Below are 19,348 nucleotides of genomic sequence, written 5' to 3'. Positions count from 1 at the left end.
CCACCCCCCTCACTCCGTGCAAATCTTTTACAACCCCAAATATCCCCCCAGGTCAGATGCTTTCTAGATGGAATCCTACCTAACTCTACAAATTGTAATCTCTACTTTGAGTCCTCACGAGTGCTTTAAGAGCTTGAATGCATTCAGTAGCGAATTTGACCACAGCAAGTAACTTAATCTTTGCATGCTTCTCTGTGAAAAGGGACAAAAAATAACTCCACCGGGTAGTTGTAAAACTTCAGTGTCAAGCGCTTAGAACAGCACCTGCCACGTTACCGAGTTCAATTACTGTTAGCTACTATTAATTTTCATCTTCCTCATCCTCAGCCTCTAGCTGAGCAGATGCTTCATTAGGGCTTGCTGAATGAATGGAGACTTAATATGGAAAAGGATTTATCCTTGGGGCTCGACCTGGTTTTAGAAAATGAAGCGTTTAGCAGAAGTAGAGAAGGGACTCTGAGAACAGTTATCTATGTTCGGTGTCCAGGGACTCCGAATTGACCTGGTTCTCGAAAGAAAAACGACAGCGTCTAGGTTGTTTTTTCATGGAGCTTTGTGCAGGGTCTGACACATCTCGCGCTCACCCAAATCAGGTTGCACGAGTGCATGCACACGCCCTGGCAGGACTGCCTGGGTGTAGGCAGTATCACTATCTACCCGGTCACCAAGGAACCGGGTTAGCCCCGGGGCTCTAGACCCTGCTGCGCCTGTGGAGGCTGCGAAGGAGGCATGGGGAGGGGACAGGAATTCGGCGACGGCCACGTGGGCCCCTTCCGCCCTCTCCCCACATCCTTTGTTTCCCACCGGCCGCGGCTCAGGAAGCTCTTTCTGCGAGTCACCGCGAAGGGGCGGCCGGGGAGCCGGGAGAAGCTATTTCCGTGCAATCCGGGCGGGCGGCAGGCGCGGGAGGGGCGTGGAGGTGGAGGAGAGCAGAAGGCCTAGTGTTTGCTTTTATTTCATCCAACAGAAGGTTCTATTTGTGGAAGCGAACAGACGCTGGGGATTAGAGCTGGGAGGGGGCAGGAAAAGGAAAAAAAAAAAAAAACACCGTCACATCCACTACCACGCATAGGTCTTCCCCGGAACTACCGCGTGGGGGTGAATGAGTGATTCTGGAATTCATCACCTTCTCTTTCCTCCCTTCCTCCGGCTACCGCCGGGTCTCGGCGACGCCTACGGCTCCAACCCGAGGTCCCCAGGCGCGGGGCGGCGAGGGGATCCCCCGGGGCAAAAGAAGTCACCCTGCGGTCGCAGCGAGCGGCGGGTGCAGGAGAGCTGGTGCGCGCGCCCGCAGTCCATTGTGCTCCGAGTGAATGAGGAGCGCGCACCAATCACCGGTTGCTTCGCCTCCCGCGGCCCCTCCCCTCCCGCCCACTTTCCCGGGACCCTGACGTCACGGGAACTTTTCCTCCGCCTCCTCCCCCGGCTTCCAGCGCTGAGTCCGCGGCCTGCGGGAGGGCGCGCGCCGCCTCCTGCCTAGACCAGCCTGTTGGTGGAGGGCGGGGGGGAGCGTGTGCGCGCGCCCCAGCGGGCTCAGAACTCACCACCTGCGCCGGAGCGCGCTCAGCCCGGAGCATCCCAGCCCTCGGGCCACCCCCCTCGCCCCCGCCGACCCAGCTCCACCTCCCCTTCCCGCCCCCACCCCGCTTCGGTGACTGCTCGCCCGGCGGCAGGGCCGGAGTCGTCGCAGCCACCTCATTGCACAACCCGGCTTCCCAACTGTTTACACAGCCCGGCCTGTGAGTGTGTGTGTATACAGCGTGAGTCACCGGGAGGCGGAGGAGGTGGAGGAAAAGGAGAAGGAGGAGTGCGCTGGCCGGGGTCGGTGCGGCGCACACGCTCACTCACACTCAGTCACTCTCTCCGAGCGCGTCTCGCTCGCGCACACTCACGCCGGGAGTCCAGAAGCGTGCCGGATCCCGAGCGCCGCGGAAAAGTTGCTCCGGCTTTTGCTACCAGACTTCTTGCTCTGGGAAGTGTGTTTGCTCCGTGGCTCCAGCGAGCCTACCGAATCCTGTGCTCGCCGCTCTGAACCTCGGGAAGGCCGGCCGCCTCTGCCTCTCCGGCTGTCGGCAGCTTCGACAACAATAGCGGCGGCTGCCGCCCCTCTGCGAGGCTCCCCGATCCGGAGACCCAAGCCGGCCTCCGCGCCCCGGACGCGCTGCCAGCGTGGTCCCCGCGAGCACCAGGAGCGACTCCAGCTTTGCCCCCGGTGGGGGCAGAACCAAACTCCGTCTGCAAACTCCATCCCCCGGGCTGGAGTAAGTCGCGGCGCCCGTCGCGCCTTTCCGCGCGGATCCGAGGACTTACAAAGCCGGGGCCGCCCCGGCACGGGTCGGGATGCGGGTCGGTCCCGTGCGCTCTGCCATGAACGGCGTCTCGCAGCCCCGCACTCCGGCCTTGCTGCTCGCCGCCGGCCGGGGCACCCCGGCCAAACGCCTGCTGGACGCGGACGACGCGGCGGCCGTGGCGGCCAAGTGCCCACGTCTCTCCGAGTGTTCGAGCCCCCCGGACTACCTCAGCCCCCCTGGCTCTCCCTGCAGCCCGCAGCCTCCGCCCGCCGCTCCAGGGGCCGGCGGCGGCTCCGGGAGCGTGCCGGGGCCCAGCCGCATCGCCGACTACCTGCTGCTGCCCCTGGCTGAGCGCGAGCATGTGTCCCGGGCGCTGTGCATCCACACCGGCCGCGAGCTGCGCTGCAAGGTACGCACCCGGGGTCCGGGACCCGGCGGAGGTCTCGGGTGAGGGGGGACACGGTAGCAGGCAAAAGTGTTTGGGGTCTCGCCCGCCAGCGCCCGGGAGCCGAAGGTGCCGCCAGCGCTTGGGCTTGGGGCAAGGCGGTTAAGTGGGTTTGAGCCCGGGAAGGCAGCATTTGACTAGGATCTCCTTACTGGGAATTGAGAGGTTCGGATGGAGTGGTATAATCCGAACTCGGCGGTCAAGAGGAAGTGCGGTGCTCAGTTGCTTTATATCTATTAGAGATTATTTTCTTAGCGCCCAGTTTAGTGCGTGGCGCTCCATATAAGTTGTGGAATTGAACTGGATTCCAGAGCCATGCCATTCCCCTTTTCTCATTCTCCTCGATCCCCCCGCCCCTCGTTCTGGAAGGGCGCCCTGCAGTGGGTGCCTGCTTGGAGCTTGGAGCAGCTGGCAGCTCTCTCGCCGGGGCTGCGAGGCACCCGGGCTCTGCTGTGGGTGGTCAGGGGGCGGGAGTTCCGTGTCGGGCGCAGGTCTTGGGGATTCCGGCTGGAACCCGCGCTGGAACCGGAACCCTGTCTTCCCCAGAGACCAGTCTAGGGTGGGGGTGGCGGGGTCTTCCAGCCAGGGCGGGGGGATTTGGCCGGAAAGGAAATGTTGGAAAGCCCGCACCGACTAGGAACCCTGGCTTCCATTCATGTCTTGATTTTCCGGCCAGCGATTTTCCTTTGGACATAAGGATGCCATCCAATTGGAGGTACAACTGGAAACAGGATTCCCCGAGCTCTCCTCCTGCGCCGGTAGACGCAGAACATTCCCACAGTCCATCTACCTTTTGCGAGCTGGACACCCCGGTCTCAGACATTTCTGATAATCCTATGGGCTGCTCCTTTTCACCTTAAAGATAGGTTCACCCCTCAGTTAAAGACACTCGGGTTTTCTGCAACTCACCTGACCCCCAACTTCCCTGGGCTCGCTGCTGCCACCTACTGTCCGACTCGAACGAAACTTCAAATACATGATCATGCCCAGTTTTAAAGGGGGAAAAATTCTGTTCTTCTGGGTCGCTGGGGCTAAGAGCTCTTTTGGGAGGAGCGTGAGTGTGGGCCGGGGGTGGGAGGAGGGGGGCAGCGGAGAGATTTCTTCGAGCTGGTGACAGAGCAGCCAGGCCTTAGAGATGGGGTGGGTCTGGTCATTGTGCAACCCCTTCCAGTTCCTCTGAGCAGATAATAGACGAATCCAGATGGTGACAATCCGTGTGTCACCGTTTCCAGTTGAGTCTAGGATATGAGTAACCGGACTAAACAAAAGGCCCTTAAAGAGACCAGTCAGCTTCTTAGAGGAGATGCTACCCGTGTCCTGGGTGAGGTGGGGGTGAGAATTGGAGGGGGGGAGGTAGATAAATAAACAAATGAATCCCCCCTGCCCCCAAGATCCTGTATCCGTCCTGTGGGAATGTTACCGCAAGACTCCTTATACCTGAGTCAGCCCAGGCAGGTTGCTTAGGGCTGTGTTGACAGACTTGGAGTCATTTGTTCCTTCCCAGTGATGACAGAGCTGCGTGTTCTCCAGCTCCTTGCTTCCATTTGGAAGCTGCTTGGTCGCCGCCTTCTGTGCCCTTCCTGGTCTGCAGGAGGTCATACCTTTCCAGGGACTGCTCCTGCAGATACCAGAGGCACCTCCATCAGCCCCTTGGCACCCGCCAGTGATCAAGGGCCACAGAGGGTGGGGACTTCGGGGCTTAGCTCTCTGGAACTTGTGGAAGGCCATTCAGAGAAGACTCTTTCAAACCATCCATATGGTGGTTCTTTGGATATTTGCTAGCCCAGAGCCCTAGATGCTTCTGGTTTGGGGGTGTTAGGGGTAGCTGCAACTGCATAAAGTGGGGTTGAAGAGCTAATGGGGATGTGTGCGTGCATGCTAAGTCGCTTCAGTCATGTCTGGCTCTTTGCAGTCCCCTGGACTTTGCAACCCCCTGCCAGACTCCTCTGTCCATGGGATTTCCCAGGCAAGAATGGCAAGAGTGGGTTGCCTTGTTCTCCTCCAGGGGATCTTCCCAACCCAGGGATAGAACCCCCATCACTTATGTCTCCTGCATTGACAGGCGGGAAGTCCACCTGGGAAGTCCCATGTCAACCAGAGTCCCCAGACTGAGAATTGCAGCTCAGCCCAGGAGCTGGAAGGCAGCCTCTGCTTCTCTAGCCTCCTAAGCAGGTCCACTTCTCTCTGCAGGTGTTTCCCATTAAACACTACCAGGACAAAATCCGGCCTTACATCCAGCTGCCATCACATAGGAACATCACAGGCATCGTGGAGGTGATCCTTGGGGAAACAAAGGCCTACGTCTTCTTTGAGAGGGACTTTGGGGACATGCACTCCTACGTGCGCAGCCGGAAGAGGCTGCGGGAAGAGGAGGCCGCCCGGCTTTTCAAGCAGATTGTCTCTGCCGTTGCCCACTGCCACCAGTCAGCCATTGTGCTGGGGGACCTGAAGCTTAGGAAGTTTGTCTTCTCCACCGAAGAGAGGTGAGCGGCCTCCACAGCCTCTCCTGTGCCTTTTGGAACCGAAATGAGGGTGCCGGTTGAGTAGTTGGGGTGGTTCGTTGGCTCAGATCAACATTAAGGGCTCAGTTGTCCCAGAGTTAGTCTTGAGAAGTCCTCTCTCCTAAGCAGCCAAGGCCCCAGCTGGGTTTCCTGCACCTTTGTGGATGTGGCCTGGGGACAACTTGGTGCATTTGTGGGATGTCACGTGAGGACAGGTTACTCTCCCCACTTCCATCCTGGGATCAAGTTTATTCCCCATTGTTGTCAGAAAGGTCAGTTCTTCTCTGGTACAAATGTCAGCATGACCTTCACAGCATCGATTCCTAGAGGACATTTAAAAATTCTTGTTTATACTCAGTGCCTTTTTTTTTTTTTGGTACCTAGTAAGTGTCACAGCACTGGTCAGACTGTTACATTTGCAGAAACCTCTCCCTCTCCTTCACCCCACACTTCTATTCTGTGTCATGCTTGGCCCCCAATATTTTCTCCACTTTGTCTGGTGACTTTTTAGGCATCTTGTTTGGATACATCTTCAGAAAATAGCCACTGTTGAATAAGAAATGGAAGCTGGATGGAATTGGTTGCTAAATATAGATCATGGCTTACCTCATAAAAGAACAAGATGAGTCCGATAAGACAATAATGAGACATTAAGATTCAGAGTTGAGGTTTCAGACAAGAGAATTCAGGAAGCCGCAGGAGATAAACCTTACCTGATTTTAGGAGGTGGGCCACATCGCTTGTGGAAAGATTAAGAGCAATACCACTGTGGGTGGGTGTGCACTCTCCTATTGTAGCTGTTCATGCAGGGCTCACCCACCTGTGCCATTTTAGCCGTAACTCCAGATCCTATGAAAATGTACAGGGTTGTTGAGTTGCCAGAAAACCTGACTTTGTATCTGACCTTGCAAGAGTTATTGGAACATACTGATTAGCAAAGAAAAGCAAAGTGTTGGCAATGAAGAAGTTTCCAGTTCCTGGAACACTCTCCTTTGATATGGTGATGTATTTTCTGAAACATGCCTTACACACCTCCTTGCTTACTTTTGAAATCCACCATTGCACAGGCGAATGTCATGTGCGTGGAGTTTGGCAACCCGAGGGTTAAGCAACGGCAGGCTGACGCTAGCAGTGTAAGCAGCACAGGTGCAGGGTTTTAGTACTACGGGAACCAATCAGTGGCAGCCGGTGTGGGTTGAGTCATATTTTCCGTTTACAGAACCAATGGGTATTTTACATAACGACGGGGGAGGTCAGGCTGAGGACATACTGAAGTTAGCACATGTATACTACACTCCAGGGAACAGGAAGGCAGGAAGGGAAAAAAAAAAAAAAAAAAACAACTAGACCTTTAAGAGGAAAAGGAATTGACCCAGTAGCCTGTACCAAATATTTGTGTCCTTCTCAACCAATGATTTACTGAAACAAGGCTATTTCAGAGAAACTGGGCTGGGGGGACACAGTGGCCACCAGATATTGGAGGCTCCCCACGTGGCTCTGGGCTTTGGGGGAGCCCAGGAGGCTTGAGTGGCTGGGTCTGAACAGGGAGGCACCTGCAGCTTCATCCGAGAGCCTTGACTAAAGATGTTTCAGATTAGTTGTTACCTGAACAGATGAATCCCTGTCTGGGTAAATGAGCTCAGGTGTTGCTATGCTATCCTGGGGTGTGTGTATGTTTGTGTATGTGTGTGTGTGTGCATGTGTACACGTACATGGGCATTTTAGGCGTCCTGCATCTTTCAAACCCACCAGCCGCTTTCTTTGTCTTCTTGTCCTGCCTAAGCATTCTTTGCAGTTAAATATGCCAATACACATAATTAACATTCCTCGTTCTTTTCCTAAGTCAAGGCCATTGTGGGCTGGGGCTCAGGTGGACAGAATTCTCTCTCTGTGTGTATATCAATGTGAGCAGGAGTGCTGACAATCCGTGTGCAATATCAGTGACCTTGGGCTCCATGTTCTGTAATGTTTTGTATTGCCAGGCATCTGTCCTAGTGACCCTGGCAGCCAGTGGCATGATAAGAGATAAGATCGGCTTATAGGATGCTCTGGCTCTCCCTGAAGCAGTAGGATAAGCTGTTCTTCCCCAGTAGCTTTTGGAGAAATGTCAGTATTCTGACACAGACTCCCACTACTGCAATCTGCACTTTGTAAATTGTGTAACCCCTATTAGGATATCTCTTCTAAGCTCTAGCATCATGAATAGTATTTGGGGCTTTGCATCATACCCTCCACCCCAGGCCCTCTCTCAATACTTTGCTAATTTTTATTGCAGTTTGTATTGGTTTGTGAAATCCGGAGTCCTCCTGGGTAGGCTGCAAGGCAGTGCTTACTGGATAAAGGGGTAACTGGCACTCCTTGGGCCTTTGTGTTGAGTGCCTGAGGGCCCTATTATTGGGAAGGAAGGCCTTGTGTTTCATAGCAGGTGGATCTGGAAGTAATGGCTTGTTTCATGTCTTCTCCAGAACCCAGCTCAGACTGGAAAGTCTAGAAGATACACACATAATCAAGGGAGAAGATGATGCTTTGTCAGACAAACACGGCTGCCCAGCCTATGTGAGCCCCGAGATTCTGAACACCACGGGGACCTACTCTGGAAAGGCAGCGGACGTTTGGAGCCTTGGGGTGATGCTCTACACCCTTTTGGTGGGGCGCTACCCCTTCCATGACTCAGACCCCAGTGCCCTTTTCTCCAAAATCCGACGTGGACAGTTCTGCATTCCTGACCACATTTCTCCCAAAGCCAGGTGCCTGATTCGCAGCCTCCTGAGACGGGAGCCTTCGGAGAGACTCACTGCCCCAGAGATCTTACTCCATCCCTGGTTTGAGTCTGTCTTGGAACCTGGGTACGTCGACTCAGAAGTAGGAACTTCCGACCAGATTGTTCCAGAGTACCAGGAGGACAGTGACATCAGTTCCTTCTTCTGCTAATCCCCAAACCTCAGAAACCTCATAATTCTCACACATGGCATTTTCCATTTCTAAAGATGGACAGGCCTTTCGGCATGGGGCCAACCAGACAGGCGATGGCCTGGAGACGGTGGCTGCTGAATTCACCGTGGCGCCCCTTCTTTCTCATCTTCCGGATGCGTGACTGAGGAGGTGAGCAGCGTACACTCTGACTGGCTGCCCTGCAGAGTTGTTTTCCTCAGTGAACCTTCGCCAACTATCCCTTTGTTGGATTTGGGGGTTCCGCCTCTTTTCTGGGTGGCACGGAGTATGAATATCCTGCAGCGTGTGATGGAGTGAAATGAACTTGAACATTCTAAAGGGAGAGGAAATGAATCACACAATGGCATTTTGGGCAATAACTATATTTTTAACAGGGTGACAAATTACTTGGGCCAATAAACCTGCCATCTTCAAACTGGTTTTTGGTAGCCAGGCTTTCGCTACCCCCAGCTTCTCTGATTGGAAAATTGTTTTTTTCTGGTTTGGTTTAACACTCACCCTTTCTTCATGTTTTTGGAGCAGACTGTTTCAGGGGCATAGGAGCCTGCCTGAACCATGAACCCAGAATCATCTCTCCTTTGTGTCCTGCCAAGACCCCATTTGCACTAATGCCTTCTTTCTGACCTTGAAATGAGCCCCTTCCCCTTTCACTTTAAAAGCACTTACCAGCTAACGGTGGAAGAGTATCATAAAAGATTCAAGCTCCTGGCTGTTTCAGAACTCTGAGCTCAGACAGAGAGACTGGAGACTTTTAAAAAGAATTTGAGCACTTGGAAACCATTAGCTGTTTTGGTTCCCCTCAAATATGTTAGCATTTATCCTTTCCTTTTTTCCGCTAAGACCATCTCAGGGTGGAGCATTTTGTCTAGGAGGAGAAAAATAAGAAGACTCCCCTCTCCCAAGAGCAGATTTTTGTGCTTCAGAGAAAGTAAATTTTGGATAGTCTTAGATGGCTCTCAGACTGACTTTCAGAATTAGTCTTTAACCACCCCCATGGGTCTGGTCTGCAGTTTTGCATGACAGGTTGTTAATATTTCAGCTGTGGTGTGGTTTATGAATGCATCTGTTTCATTGGTATCTGGAGTGAAATAGCAAGCCCCAAATCTTTAAGGTCGGAAGGGACTTTAAAAGTCATCTAGTCCAACTTCTTTCCTTTCTCTACCACCTCCCAATATAGAAATCCCTCCCCGCCATGCCCCAAATTCTTTCACAGGTGGGACTCCAACCTCTGTTTGAATGCTTCCAGAGATGGGAACTCACTACCTACAGAAGATAGAACAGAGAAACTGCCATTTGCATTAAAAAAACAGATGAAATATCAGTAAATGTCTCAGACAGTACTGAAATCCGGTGGTTAAACGGGTAAACCAAACATACTGTATTTTGAGAAATGGCACAAAGACAGGCAGTCACCTTTAAGGGCTACGCCTTAGGCAAACTACTAACATGCATTGTGAGAATACCGTGTATACCTCACGTACCGTGTACTCTGTACATATATTGTACCTTTTATACATTTGTTGTTGTTTTCACTCTGACACTTGTTCTGTTGTCTGTGTCTGTCTGAATAACCTGCGTGTCTAATACCACGTGAAATGTGAATGATCATTGGCAATATTACCTTGACAGAATCATGGGACTTGGAGAAGAAGGAGGACAGAGACCTCTGTCGCACTAACGCTCTCGTGGTTGCTTGAATGTTGTATCTGTGATACATGACCCGGCTAAGGACTCTGGGTTTGCTGGGGCTTTGAAACACTAGACCCTTCCTGTACATGTGTATATATGTTGAGATGGCCATTTCCAACTTGTAGAGAAATTTTAATAAATCTGGTTTCGTAAATAGGTGCAATGACTTTCTTTGGGGTCCAGTCTACCGTTACCTGGTGTAGTTTCATGCTGGGGATGCAAAGGTCGCTGGCTTCGAGCCTGGAATCTCAATGGGGAGATGAAGAAGTAAATAGCTGATGATTATAGATGACCTTTGACAGAGCTGAACCCATTCACTTTTTCCATTGAAGTAGACAAATTCTTTTTGATGGGTGAGCCCAATTTGGTGAATCAGGTTGATGAGGGCTATGGGTTGAATTTAAGAGTTGAGAAACATTTGAAGAGGCGCATACATGAAAAAGTCTTGAGTTGTAGGAATCCCTCTGGCTTATGGTCTTTCACAGACCCTTGAGAATTTGATGAAAACTGTGGACACTTATCAGAAAAACACCCATGTGTTTCCAACAGACGTCTGTTGTAATTTCAGAGGTCTACATCCATCCCTGAAGGTATCACAGGACTTCCTGTTGAGAGCCAAACTCCACCCTTTCCTCCCCTATTAGACTTTATTAAAATGGTTAGTTGAGGCCTTTTTTTTTTTTCTGTAAATGTAAAAGTGGAACTAATAGGAGGAAAGCTAAAAGCAACATTATTTTGAATCACAAATACAGAAATTGGAGTTGATTAGGTATAAAGCTTCACTATGACAAGAAAATCTATTCTAAATGAAGTCAATTAGCATCCAGAGTGATTTTTAAAAAGTTTGTAAAGTGTAACACATATACAGAAAATATAGAATTGTGTGGCTCTGAATTTTCACAAATCAAACATACTGGCCTAACCTGAAGTCAGGTCAAGAAAAAAGAAACATGGCTAGGACCCCTGGATCTCCCTCCTACCCCTCTCAGTCCCACCTGACACCCCGTCCAGGGGTTACCGTGATGAAAGTGAACGTGTTAGTCACTCAGTTGTGTCTGACTCTGCAACCCCATGGATGGTAGCCTGCCAGGCTCCTCTGTCCATGGGATTCTCCAGGTAAGAATACTGCAGTGAGTAGCCATTCCCTTCTCTAGGGGAGTCTTCCCAACCCAGGGATCGAGCCTGGGTCTCCTGCATCGCAGGTGGATTCTTACCATCTGAGCCATCAGGGAAGCTATGGGACAGAAATTTAATTCTAGATTCTAATGGTAAAAGAATAAGGATTAAGCCATCCACTCTGGGCTTAAATGAAAAGGCAAACAGAAATTACAGATGACACAATTGCCCTTTTCTAGGACTCAGGCTGAGATCACCCAGGAAAGCAGACCTATGACACCAAAGTTGCAACTCAGGCCTCATGACCCAGGAACTTGAGAAATGGAAAAAGCACAAAGCAAAGAATAGGCAAATGCCTGGGTGGTTAAAAAACGAGGAACCTAGGAGTTGAGCTAGGGTCATCCCATGAATAAGATCCTTAAACCCCGAAGTTCCTGGATCCTCAGGACATATGGTGCAACTTCTCCCTGCCCTGAAGAACCCAGGTGAGGCTCATCACAACTCCTTGGGCGCACAGAAGGCTAACACTTTGGACTTAACCAAGTTTTTTAATCTAAGGATTTCAAAACACTTTGCAAGCAATTAACGTTACAACACCTCTTTGTACTGTTGTTACATGAACCAAGTGGAGGGAAATATGTGTCAGGATTGGCTGGGATGACATGTGATGCCACAAATCCATAAATTTAATCTCTTCAAAGGTTGAGACAAATCTGGGGCAATCATAGCCGGTTATTAATACATTATAGAAGATTGGAAGGAGAGTGTGCCATGCACACTGATTGCTTTTATTTTCCCTTACGTCCTCAACATAAACTATTCAAGTGACATTTCAGTAACTGTTTATTCATATCATTCTAGAAGTTTCACTCTTTTTCTCCCCTGTTCCTTCTCCCTCTCCTTCTCTCTCTTTCTCTCTACCCTTTAATAGTCGCAGTAGCCAAGTGAAACAGGCAAGTCAACTAATATTTGCTCCATTTTACAGATGAGAAAACAGACTCAAGTGTCTTTCAGCAGCTACTTAGAAGTAAGCAGCTAAGGGCTGGGACCTGATCTTAGATCTTTGTACTCCTTGTCTAATGTTGTGACTATGTCTGCACATAGGGCCATTTAAATTCTTCTGGTAAGAATGATGATTGGAGAAGATGGTTCAAGACAAATGCTGAGACTTCAGTCCCATCAGTCTTCAAAACAATTCAGTATATCAGCTCTAAAGGTGGGAGAATTACTGAAGATGAGAGATCCATTATTCAAAAAACATATACTATTCTCCTGCTATGTGCCAGGCACTGTGGTAGATCGTCGGGAAACACATGACCAAGATGCTCCCTGAATAGAAAACTCCATGAAGTCAGGGACTGTGACTGTTCATCACTCTGGCTTCTAGCACTCAACTCAATGTCTATCACAGGAAGGTGTCCAATGCCAACATGGGAGGATGAATGAGTGGGTGAGTGGATGAGTGGGTGGGTGAGTGAGTGGTCAGGTGGGTGGGTGATGGGTGGCTGGGTGGGTCATTGGATGGATGAGTGGGTGAGTGGGTGATTAGATGGGTGAGTGGGTAGGTGAGTGGATGGATGAGTGGGAGGTGAGTGGGTAGGTGAATGGACTGGATGAGTGGGTGGGTGGGTGGATGAGGGGATGGATGAGTGGGAGGTGGGTGGTTGGGAGAGTGGATCATTGGATGGGTCAGCGAATGGATGAGTGTGTGGATGAGTGAGTGGAGGGATGTCCTCCAGCAGCTCAGAGCCTATTGGGCCTCCAAGTCAGAGAGCCAACACAGAAGCAGGAATCTTATGACTGGGGTCTCTTCTTAGCTCTGAAGCCCTTCCACTATTTGACCTTCAACAAGCAGATTCTCGACACTGGTTCTCATTTGCTCATCTTTAAACAGGAGGAAGCTCTGGGAGTTGGTAATGGACCAGGAAGTCTGGTGTGCTGCAGTCCATGTGATTGCAAAGAGTCAAAGAGTCAGACACGACTGAGCGATTGAACTGACTGAAATAGGAGTGATGCTCTTTGATTTCTTCAGCCCCTCCAACTGCTCCTCTGTAAAAACAGACTGATTCTATGATTCTGTGAAAACAGGCCCTAAGACCATCTTCATCAGAGGGACCACCAGGGTAGCTTTATGCTTCCTTTTGAAACTAGGCACAGGCAGCGTGAAATTAGGATGAAAATTTCATTCTGGATGAGAAAAGGCATTGTAGCAATGAAGATTATGGAAATGGCTTTTCAACATAACTTTGGCTGGGGGAGGGAGGTAATTTGATTAATCATGATCCTTCTCTCAACAACAACAACAAAGGAGTTTTATCACCAGCCCCTGGGAACTGCCCACATCAGAGTTCAGTGGATTCTTTGAAGATCCTGGTAGCAGTCAATGACTTAGTGGTTCCTAGCAGAGGCAGGAAAAGGGAAAGTGTTAGTTGCTCAGTGTGTCCAACTCTTTGTGATCGCCTGGACTGTAGCCCACCAGGCTTCTCTGTCCATGGAATAGGCAAGGATGCTGGAGTGGGTAGCCATTTCCTTCTCCAGGGGATTTTTCTGACCAAGGAATTGAACCAGTGTCTCCTGCAGTGAAGGTGGATTCTTTACCATCTGAGCCACCAGGGAAGCCCAGGAAAAGACAAGTTCAGTTCGGTCACTAAGTCATGTCTGATTCTTTGCGACCCCATGGACTGCAGCATGCCAGGCTTCCTAGTCCATCACCAACTCCTTGAGCTTGCTCAAACTCATGTCCATTGAGTTGGTGATACCATCAAACTGTCTTATCCTCTGATGTTCCCCTCTCCCCCTGCCTTCAATCTTTCCCAGCATTATTGTCTTTTTCAATGAGTCAGTTCTTCACATCAGGTGGCCAAAGTGTTGGAACTTCAGCTTCAGCATCAGTCCTTCCAATGAGTATTCAGGACTAATTTCCTTTAGGATTGACTGGTTTGATCTCCTTGCAGTCCAAGGGACTCTCAACAGTCTTCTCCAACACCACAGTTCAAAAGCATTAATTCTTCAGCACTCAGCCTTCTTTATGGTCCAACTCTCACATCCATACACGACCACTGGAAAAACGATAGATTTGACTAGATTGTCGGCAAAGTAATGTCTCTGCTTTTTAATATGTTGTCTAGGTTGGTCATAGCTTTTGTTCCAAGGAGCAAGGCTCTTTTAATTTTATGGCTGCAGTCACCATCTGCAGTGACTTCAGAGCCCAAGAAAAGGCAGCCAACTTTCACAGCTCAGTCTTGCTAGAAGCTTTACAGTACACATCTCACTTTGTTTCAGGAACCCTGTAAAGTGAGCCATCTGTTCCCATTTAACAGATGTGGAACACTGTGGCCAAACCGTGAGTCCAAGTTCACAGAGTAGACTGGACCTTAACCTGGGCCTGTGGCTCCAGATCTTTGCCTTTTCCAGTCCTGTACTGTCCACTTTGTGTTTGATGTGCTAGACCAGCAGCACAATTTCTTCTTTTTGGAGCAGGCATACTCTGGGAGTTGATGATGGACAGGGAGGGCTTGCTGCGGTTCATGGGGTCACAAAGAGTCAGACATGACTGAGCAACTAAATTGAACTGAACTGATCTTGTGCTGGGAGATGTTTTGCCGGGAGGTCTATAGTATTCGGGGTTAATCCTGGTTTTGGTCTAGGATTTCTACTCACTGAGATTTATCAATAGAGTGGTGATGGTGTACTATGAGCCGTGCTAAGTGCTTCACATGAATTAACAAATAGTTACCTCATAGTATCCTTATAAAGAAGTATTGGTATCACTCCCTTTTTATACAGAAAGAGACTGAGGTTCAGAGAGAATGAGGGATTTACCCAAAGTCCCCAGCATTCATCCAGAGTCCTTAAACATGAAGTCTTCCTGCCTCTTTGTTTTCAGAACCGGGAGACTTTGTAAATGATTTAGTCCTAAATGCAATGTGGTATCCTGGAATAGACAAAAGGACATTCGTGAGAAAATGAGTGAAATCCAAATAAAGTCTGGAGTTCAATGAGTAATAACGTGCCACTGCTGGCTTCTTAGTTGTGACAAATATACCGCGGAGATGAAAATGATATCATTGGGGGAAACCAAATGAGGGATATTTGGCAACTATCTGTACTATCTTTGCAACTTTTTTGTAAATTTAGAATTATTCCAATGTAAAAAGTTTACCGTAAAGAAAGATTTAGTCCACACTGCTCTCATTTTGGTGGGACACCAAGGCTGAGACTGGAGAAGCCTCCGTCAAAAGGCCACTCTTGACCCAGCTGCCGTCAGGCCTGCCACCCACCGCTCAACATCCTGGGTGCTGGCTGGTTGCTGTGCATGACCTTCTAGAAGGTGTCTGGAGCCAAATGAGGTGAATGTCAGGCACTTCCATGGAAAGTGCCAGAAACATTTTGGGCCCAGGACGTGGCATTTTGAAGAAATAGGTTCTGAGGTCTGACCTTTCAGGCGGTGACTGAAAGTGGCCCCAGCAGTTTTCTCATGTGGCCGTCACCCTTCGTCAGCACGGCCGGCTGAGCCAGGCCCATGGCTCTGCCCCTCAGTAATGACCTCAAGGCCACACCGTGAGCTAGAAGGCAGCAGAAGCAGGCTGGGGAGAGCACTGCTGAGAGGAGGACTTGGCCTCAGCCAGAAGGAGACGGCCTGTGGGCTCAGGGTTCACCTGCATGCCAAACAGCTTTCACATCCTTGCTCCACGTCAAGAGGTTGTCTGGCCTCTGGGAGGTGAAGAGCCGCCAAACCTGCTGCCTGCGGAGCCATAGCCCTCAGCAGTCAGCGGCCAGGTTCGCCCCCTCTCCAGCCCCCATTTTATGGTTGGGGAAGCCAAGGCTGAGAGGGGAAAGAGCAGCTAGTTCACAGCCAACGCTCATCTCGTATTTGAAATTTTCTTTCTCGATAGCTGCAGTTAGCGTTGGTTTCCAAGTTCCCGCTGATCAGTATCATTCTCACTTCTTCAATGGGGAAGTGAATTCGTGGATGACGTTTCACAGGTAGCCCCCAAACGCTCCTCACTATGTCTTCGACACACTGCTGGATACCCTGTGCAAATTATGAATGCAGAAAGAGAGTAATTCAAACGGCAGTGGTGATAGGAAGCCAGATGTCCTTAGTACTCTGTATTTGCCCAACATTGCCTTAGCACTTCATAGGCACGGCCTCATTCCGTTCTCTTTTTTCTTTTTCAATATTTAATTTATTTATGACTCTCCAGTTGTGGCAAATGGGCTCTGGAGATTGGTGGACTTAATTGCTCCTTGGCATGTGGGATCTTAGTTTCCTGACCAGGGTTCAAACCTACACCCCCTGCACTGGAAGGCAGATTCTTAACCACTGGACCACCAGGGAAGCCCCCTCATTTCATTCGTATAACAACTCTGTGTGTAGGGAGAGTTGGTTATTGGTTCTTATTGGTCCCATTTTACAGGTGGGTATGTGAAAGCCTAGAGAGCGTAAGTAACTTGTTCTGGTCACAAAGCTAGAATATGAGATCTCACAAGGGAGTCTCACTCTAAAGAATATGCTCTTGACATGTGGCTAATCCGCTCCCCCATTTTGGCAGATGTTCATCTTTTATATTTATTCCTACAAATAAATACAGAGTTCTATCATGTCAGTAAACCCTGGACTCTTCTGCGGAAACCTGGAGAAAGCTTTTTATATTTGAGACTTCCCAGGGCTGGCAAGAGAAAGAGTTTGAACTACAGGGTGAGACAAACCTGGTAGTGAAACCCAGCTCTGGAACTAGCTGTGTGACCCAGATGGTTGCTGTGACGGTCTCTGCCTCCGTTGCAATGATAATGCCATATGCCCCCAAGGGTGGGGTGGTGAGGATTACATGAGGTAAGCCTGTTCAGAGCCTGGTTCAAGGTGCTACCTATGTGAAAAGAACCCTCGCTGGGAAGTCAGATAGACTTGGATTTGGATCCCAGCCTTGCTCCTTCCTCACAGGGCTTCCCTGGAGGCTCAGTAGTAAAGAATCTGCCTGCCAATGCAGGAGACGCATGTTTGATCCCTGGGTTGGGAAGATCCTCTGAAGAAGGAAATGGCAATCCGTTCCAGTATTCTTGCCTGGAGGATCCCATGGACAGAGGAACCTGGCGGGCTACAGTCCAAAGGTTCACAAAGACTCAGACATGACTTAGCGACTAAACAATATTAACAACTTGCTCTGTGACCTTTAGCAAATTGCAAGGTGTCTCTGAGCCATCATTTCCTGAAGTATAAAATGGATACAAAAACAAGTGTTTTCCAGGGCTGCAGAAATGCCAGGGTGGTTGTGCTCAATGGATTACTATGAGATTGCAGTGTTTTGAGGAGTTGCTGGGTGGCAGGCAGGATGGGTGATAAAAACACAAAGGGCCTGGCCTGGAATTTCAGTCAAGATTAGTGTTCCCATTGTCATGGGAATGCATCCATGTCCTCCTCGTTCCTTTTTCATGAACGTTCTTTTCCTCCTGGGTTGCAGGCTCACCAGGTCAAAGTGTTGACTGTTCCAGGGGACAGTTTGGAGGGGAGGGCCAGTCTCAGGGAGTAGGCCAGTACCCAGACCATCAGCCTACCCACCACTTGCTGCCTGGGGGTTGCTGACGCTGGTCTTAGTCAGTGCAGGTGAGCAGAGAGCCATTTGACTTCTCTGACTTGGTTCAGCTGGCCAGCTCCTCCAGGGTCTCAGAAACTCACCTTGGGGGCCAGGGAGGACTTGAAACTGCCATTTCACAGATTCCTAAGAGACCTCACTGGGATCCCACAAGGAGAGGGGGGAGAAAACAAATTATCCCATGGCCAGTTTCTGCATAGGCAGGGGTAGCTTAGTCCCAGCTAGCAGGGTGGCAAAATGAGGAAACCAGGGTCCCAGAGGCCCAGGGTTTGCAGTGTGGCTCTAGAACTTACCCGTGGAGGGAAGGAACTCACCCACCTCAGCCTCAGTTGCCTTATCTGTGAAATGGGGTTGAAGAGAATTCTCACCTCCAGAGATTGTGCATAGATAAGATCATGCCTGTAAAACATTTCCCACATGCTTGACATGAATCGAAGTCTCAGCAAATGTTGGCTATCGATTGTTCTTGTTGTTCAGTCGTTCAGTTGTGTCCAACTTTTTGCAACCTCTTGGACTGCAGCACGCCAGGCCTCTCTGTCCATCACCAACTCCCAGAGCTTCTTCAAACTGTAGGAAGTTTTGATGCCATCGCATCAGTGATACCATCCAACCATCTCATCCTCTGTCATCCCCTTCTCCTCCTGCCTTCAGTCTTTCTCAGCATCAGAGTCTTTTCCAATGAGTCAGTACTTTGCATCAGGTGGCCAAAGTATTGGAGCTTCAACTTCAGCATCAGTCCTTCCAATGAATATTCAGGGTTGATTTCCTTTAGGATTAACTGGTTTGATCTCCTTGCTGTCAAAAGAACTCTCAAAAGTCTTCTCCAACACCACAGTTTGATCAACGGGATCAGTGATGGCCAAGAGCAGTAAGTCTATTCATTTAAAAATATGCTTAATGGTGCTTCTCATGTGTAGGGGCACAGATCTTGTTAAGATGCAGATTCTGTTCATTGGGCTGGGTGGGGCATGAGACTCTGCATTTTCGACCAGTTTCTGGGTGAAGTTAATGTTGGCCAATTAGAGAAACATGAGATTCGAACCCATTTCCAAACAGAGACCTGTTAAGTCTCAATTAAATGAGCTTATTCCTGAAAATGAGTATACGAGTATGCTAAGTGGCTTCAGTCACGTCCGACTATTTTGGACCCCGTGAATGGTAGCCTGCCAGGCTCCTCTGTCCATGGGATTCTCCAAGTAAGAATACTGGAGTGGGTCGCTGTGCCCTCCTTCAGGGGTTCCTCCTGACCCCCTGTCTCTTATGTCTCCGGCATTTTCAGGTGGGTTCTTTACCACTAGTGCCACCTGGGAAACCCAATTCAGGAGAGGGGAGTGGAGAGGGGTGAATATTATTGAGTAGCTGCTTGGCATTGGATGTGCTGAATGAATTATCTCTTGCAACCCTCACAGCGTATCTGAGGGATATTATCATCTCTTTTTTTCCCGAATGGGGAACAGAGACTCAGATGTCACGTGCTCAGGGTCACAGAGTTCAGTAAAGGACAGGACTGAGATGTGGACTTGCCTGCCTGCCTTCAATCCCATCCCCTTTCTTGATTTCAGAGGCCGCGGCCGGAGCCCGAGAACATAGCTGCAACAGGCGCTCAATTTCCTGGCTGGCAGAATGAGTGGCCTGGGTGTAAACGTCCTCTGAGTTCCCTCCCCAGCCTCCTGTTGGAAGTGTTTCCTGGTCTGTGTGCTCTCTACTCTTACTCAGCATTCACTTGGCTGTATCCCCACACAGCTTCTTAATTTGGTGCTG

The 19,348-nt window shown here is 49.9% G+C and overlaps 1 protein-coding gene across 1 annotated transcript; it reads left to right on the top strand.

The window, feature by feature from the left end:
- The first annotated feature begins 1,490 nt into the window (after positions 1-1,490).
- Positions 1,491-10,032, top strand: TRIB1 (tribbles pseudokinase 1). The gene is made up of 3 exons (XM_020906247.2): positions 1,491-2,700; positions 4,927-5,219; positions 7,703-10,032. The coding sequence occupies exons 1-3, from the start codon at positions 2,341-2,343 to the stop codon at positions 8,166-8,168; spliced, it is 1,119 nt and encodes a 372-aa protein (XP_020761906.1). The 5' UTR covers positions 1,491-2,340; the 3' UTR covers positions 8,169-10,032.
- Positions 10,033-19,348: the final 9,316 nt, after the last annotated feature.

The sequence above is a fragment of the Odocoileus virginianus genome, chromosome 15 (assembly GCF_023699985.2).
Source record: "Odocoileus virginianus isolate 20LAN1187 ecotype Illinois chromosome 15, Ovbor_1.2, whole genome shotgun sequence".
Taxonomy (NCBI): Eukaryota; Metazoa; Chordata; class Mammalia; order Artiodactyla; family Cervidae; genus Odocoileus; species Odocoileus virginianus.
Note: the sequence above shows the minus strand (reverse complement) of the source record. Positions and strands in the feature narration are given on the sequence as shown.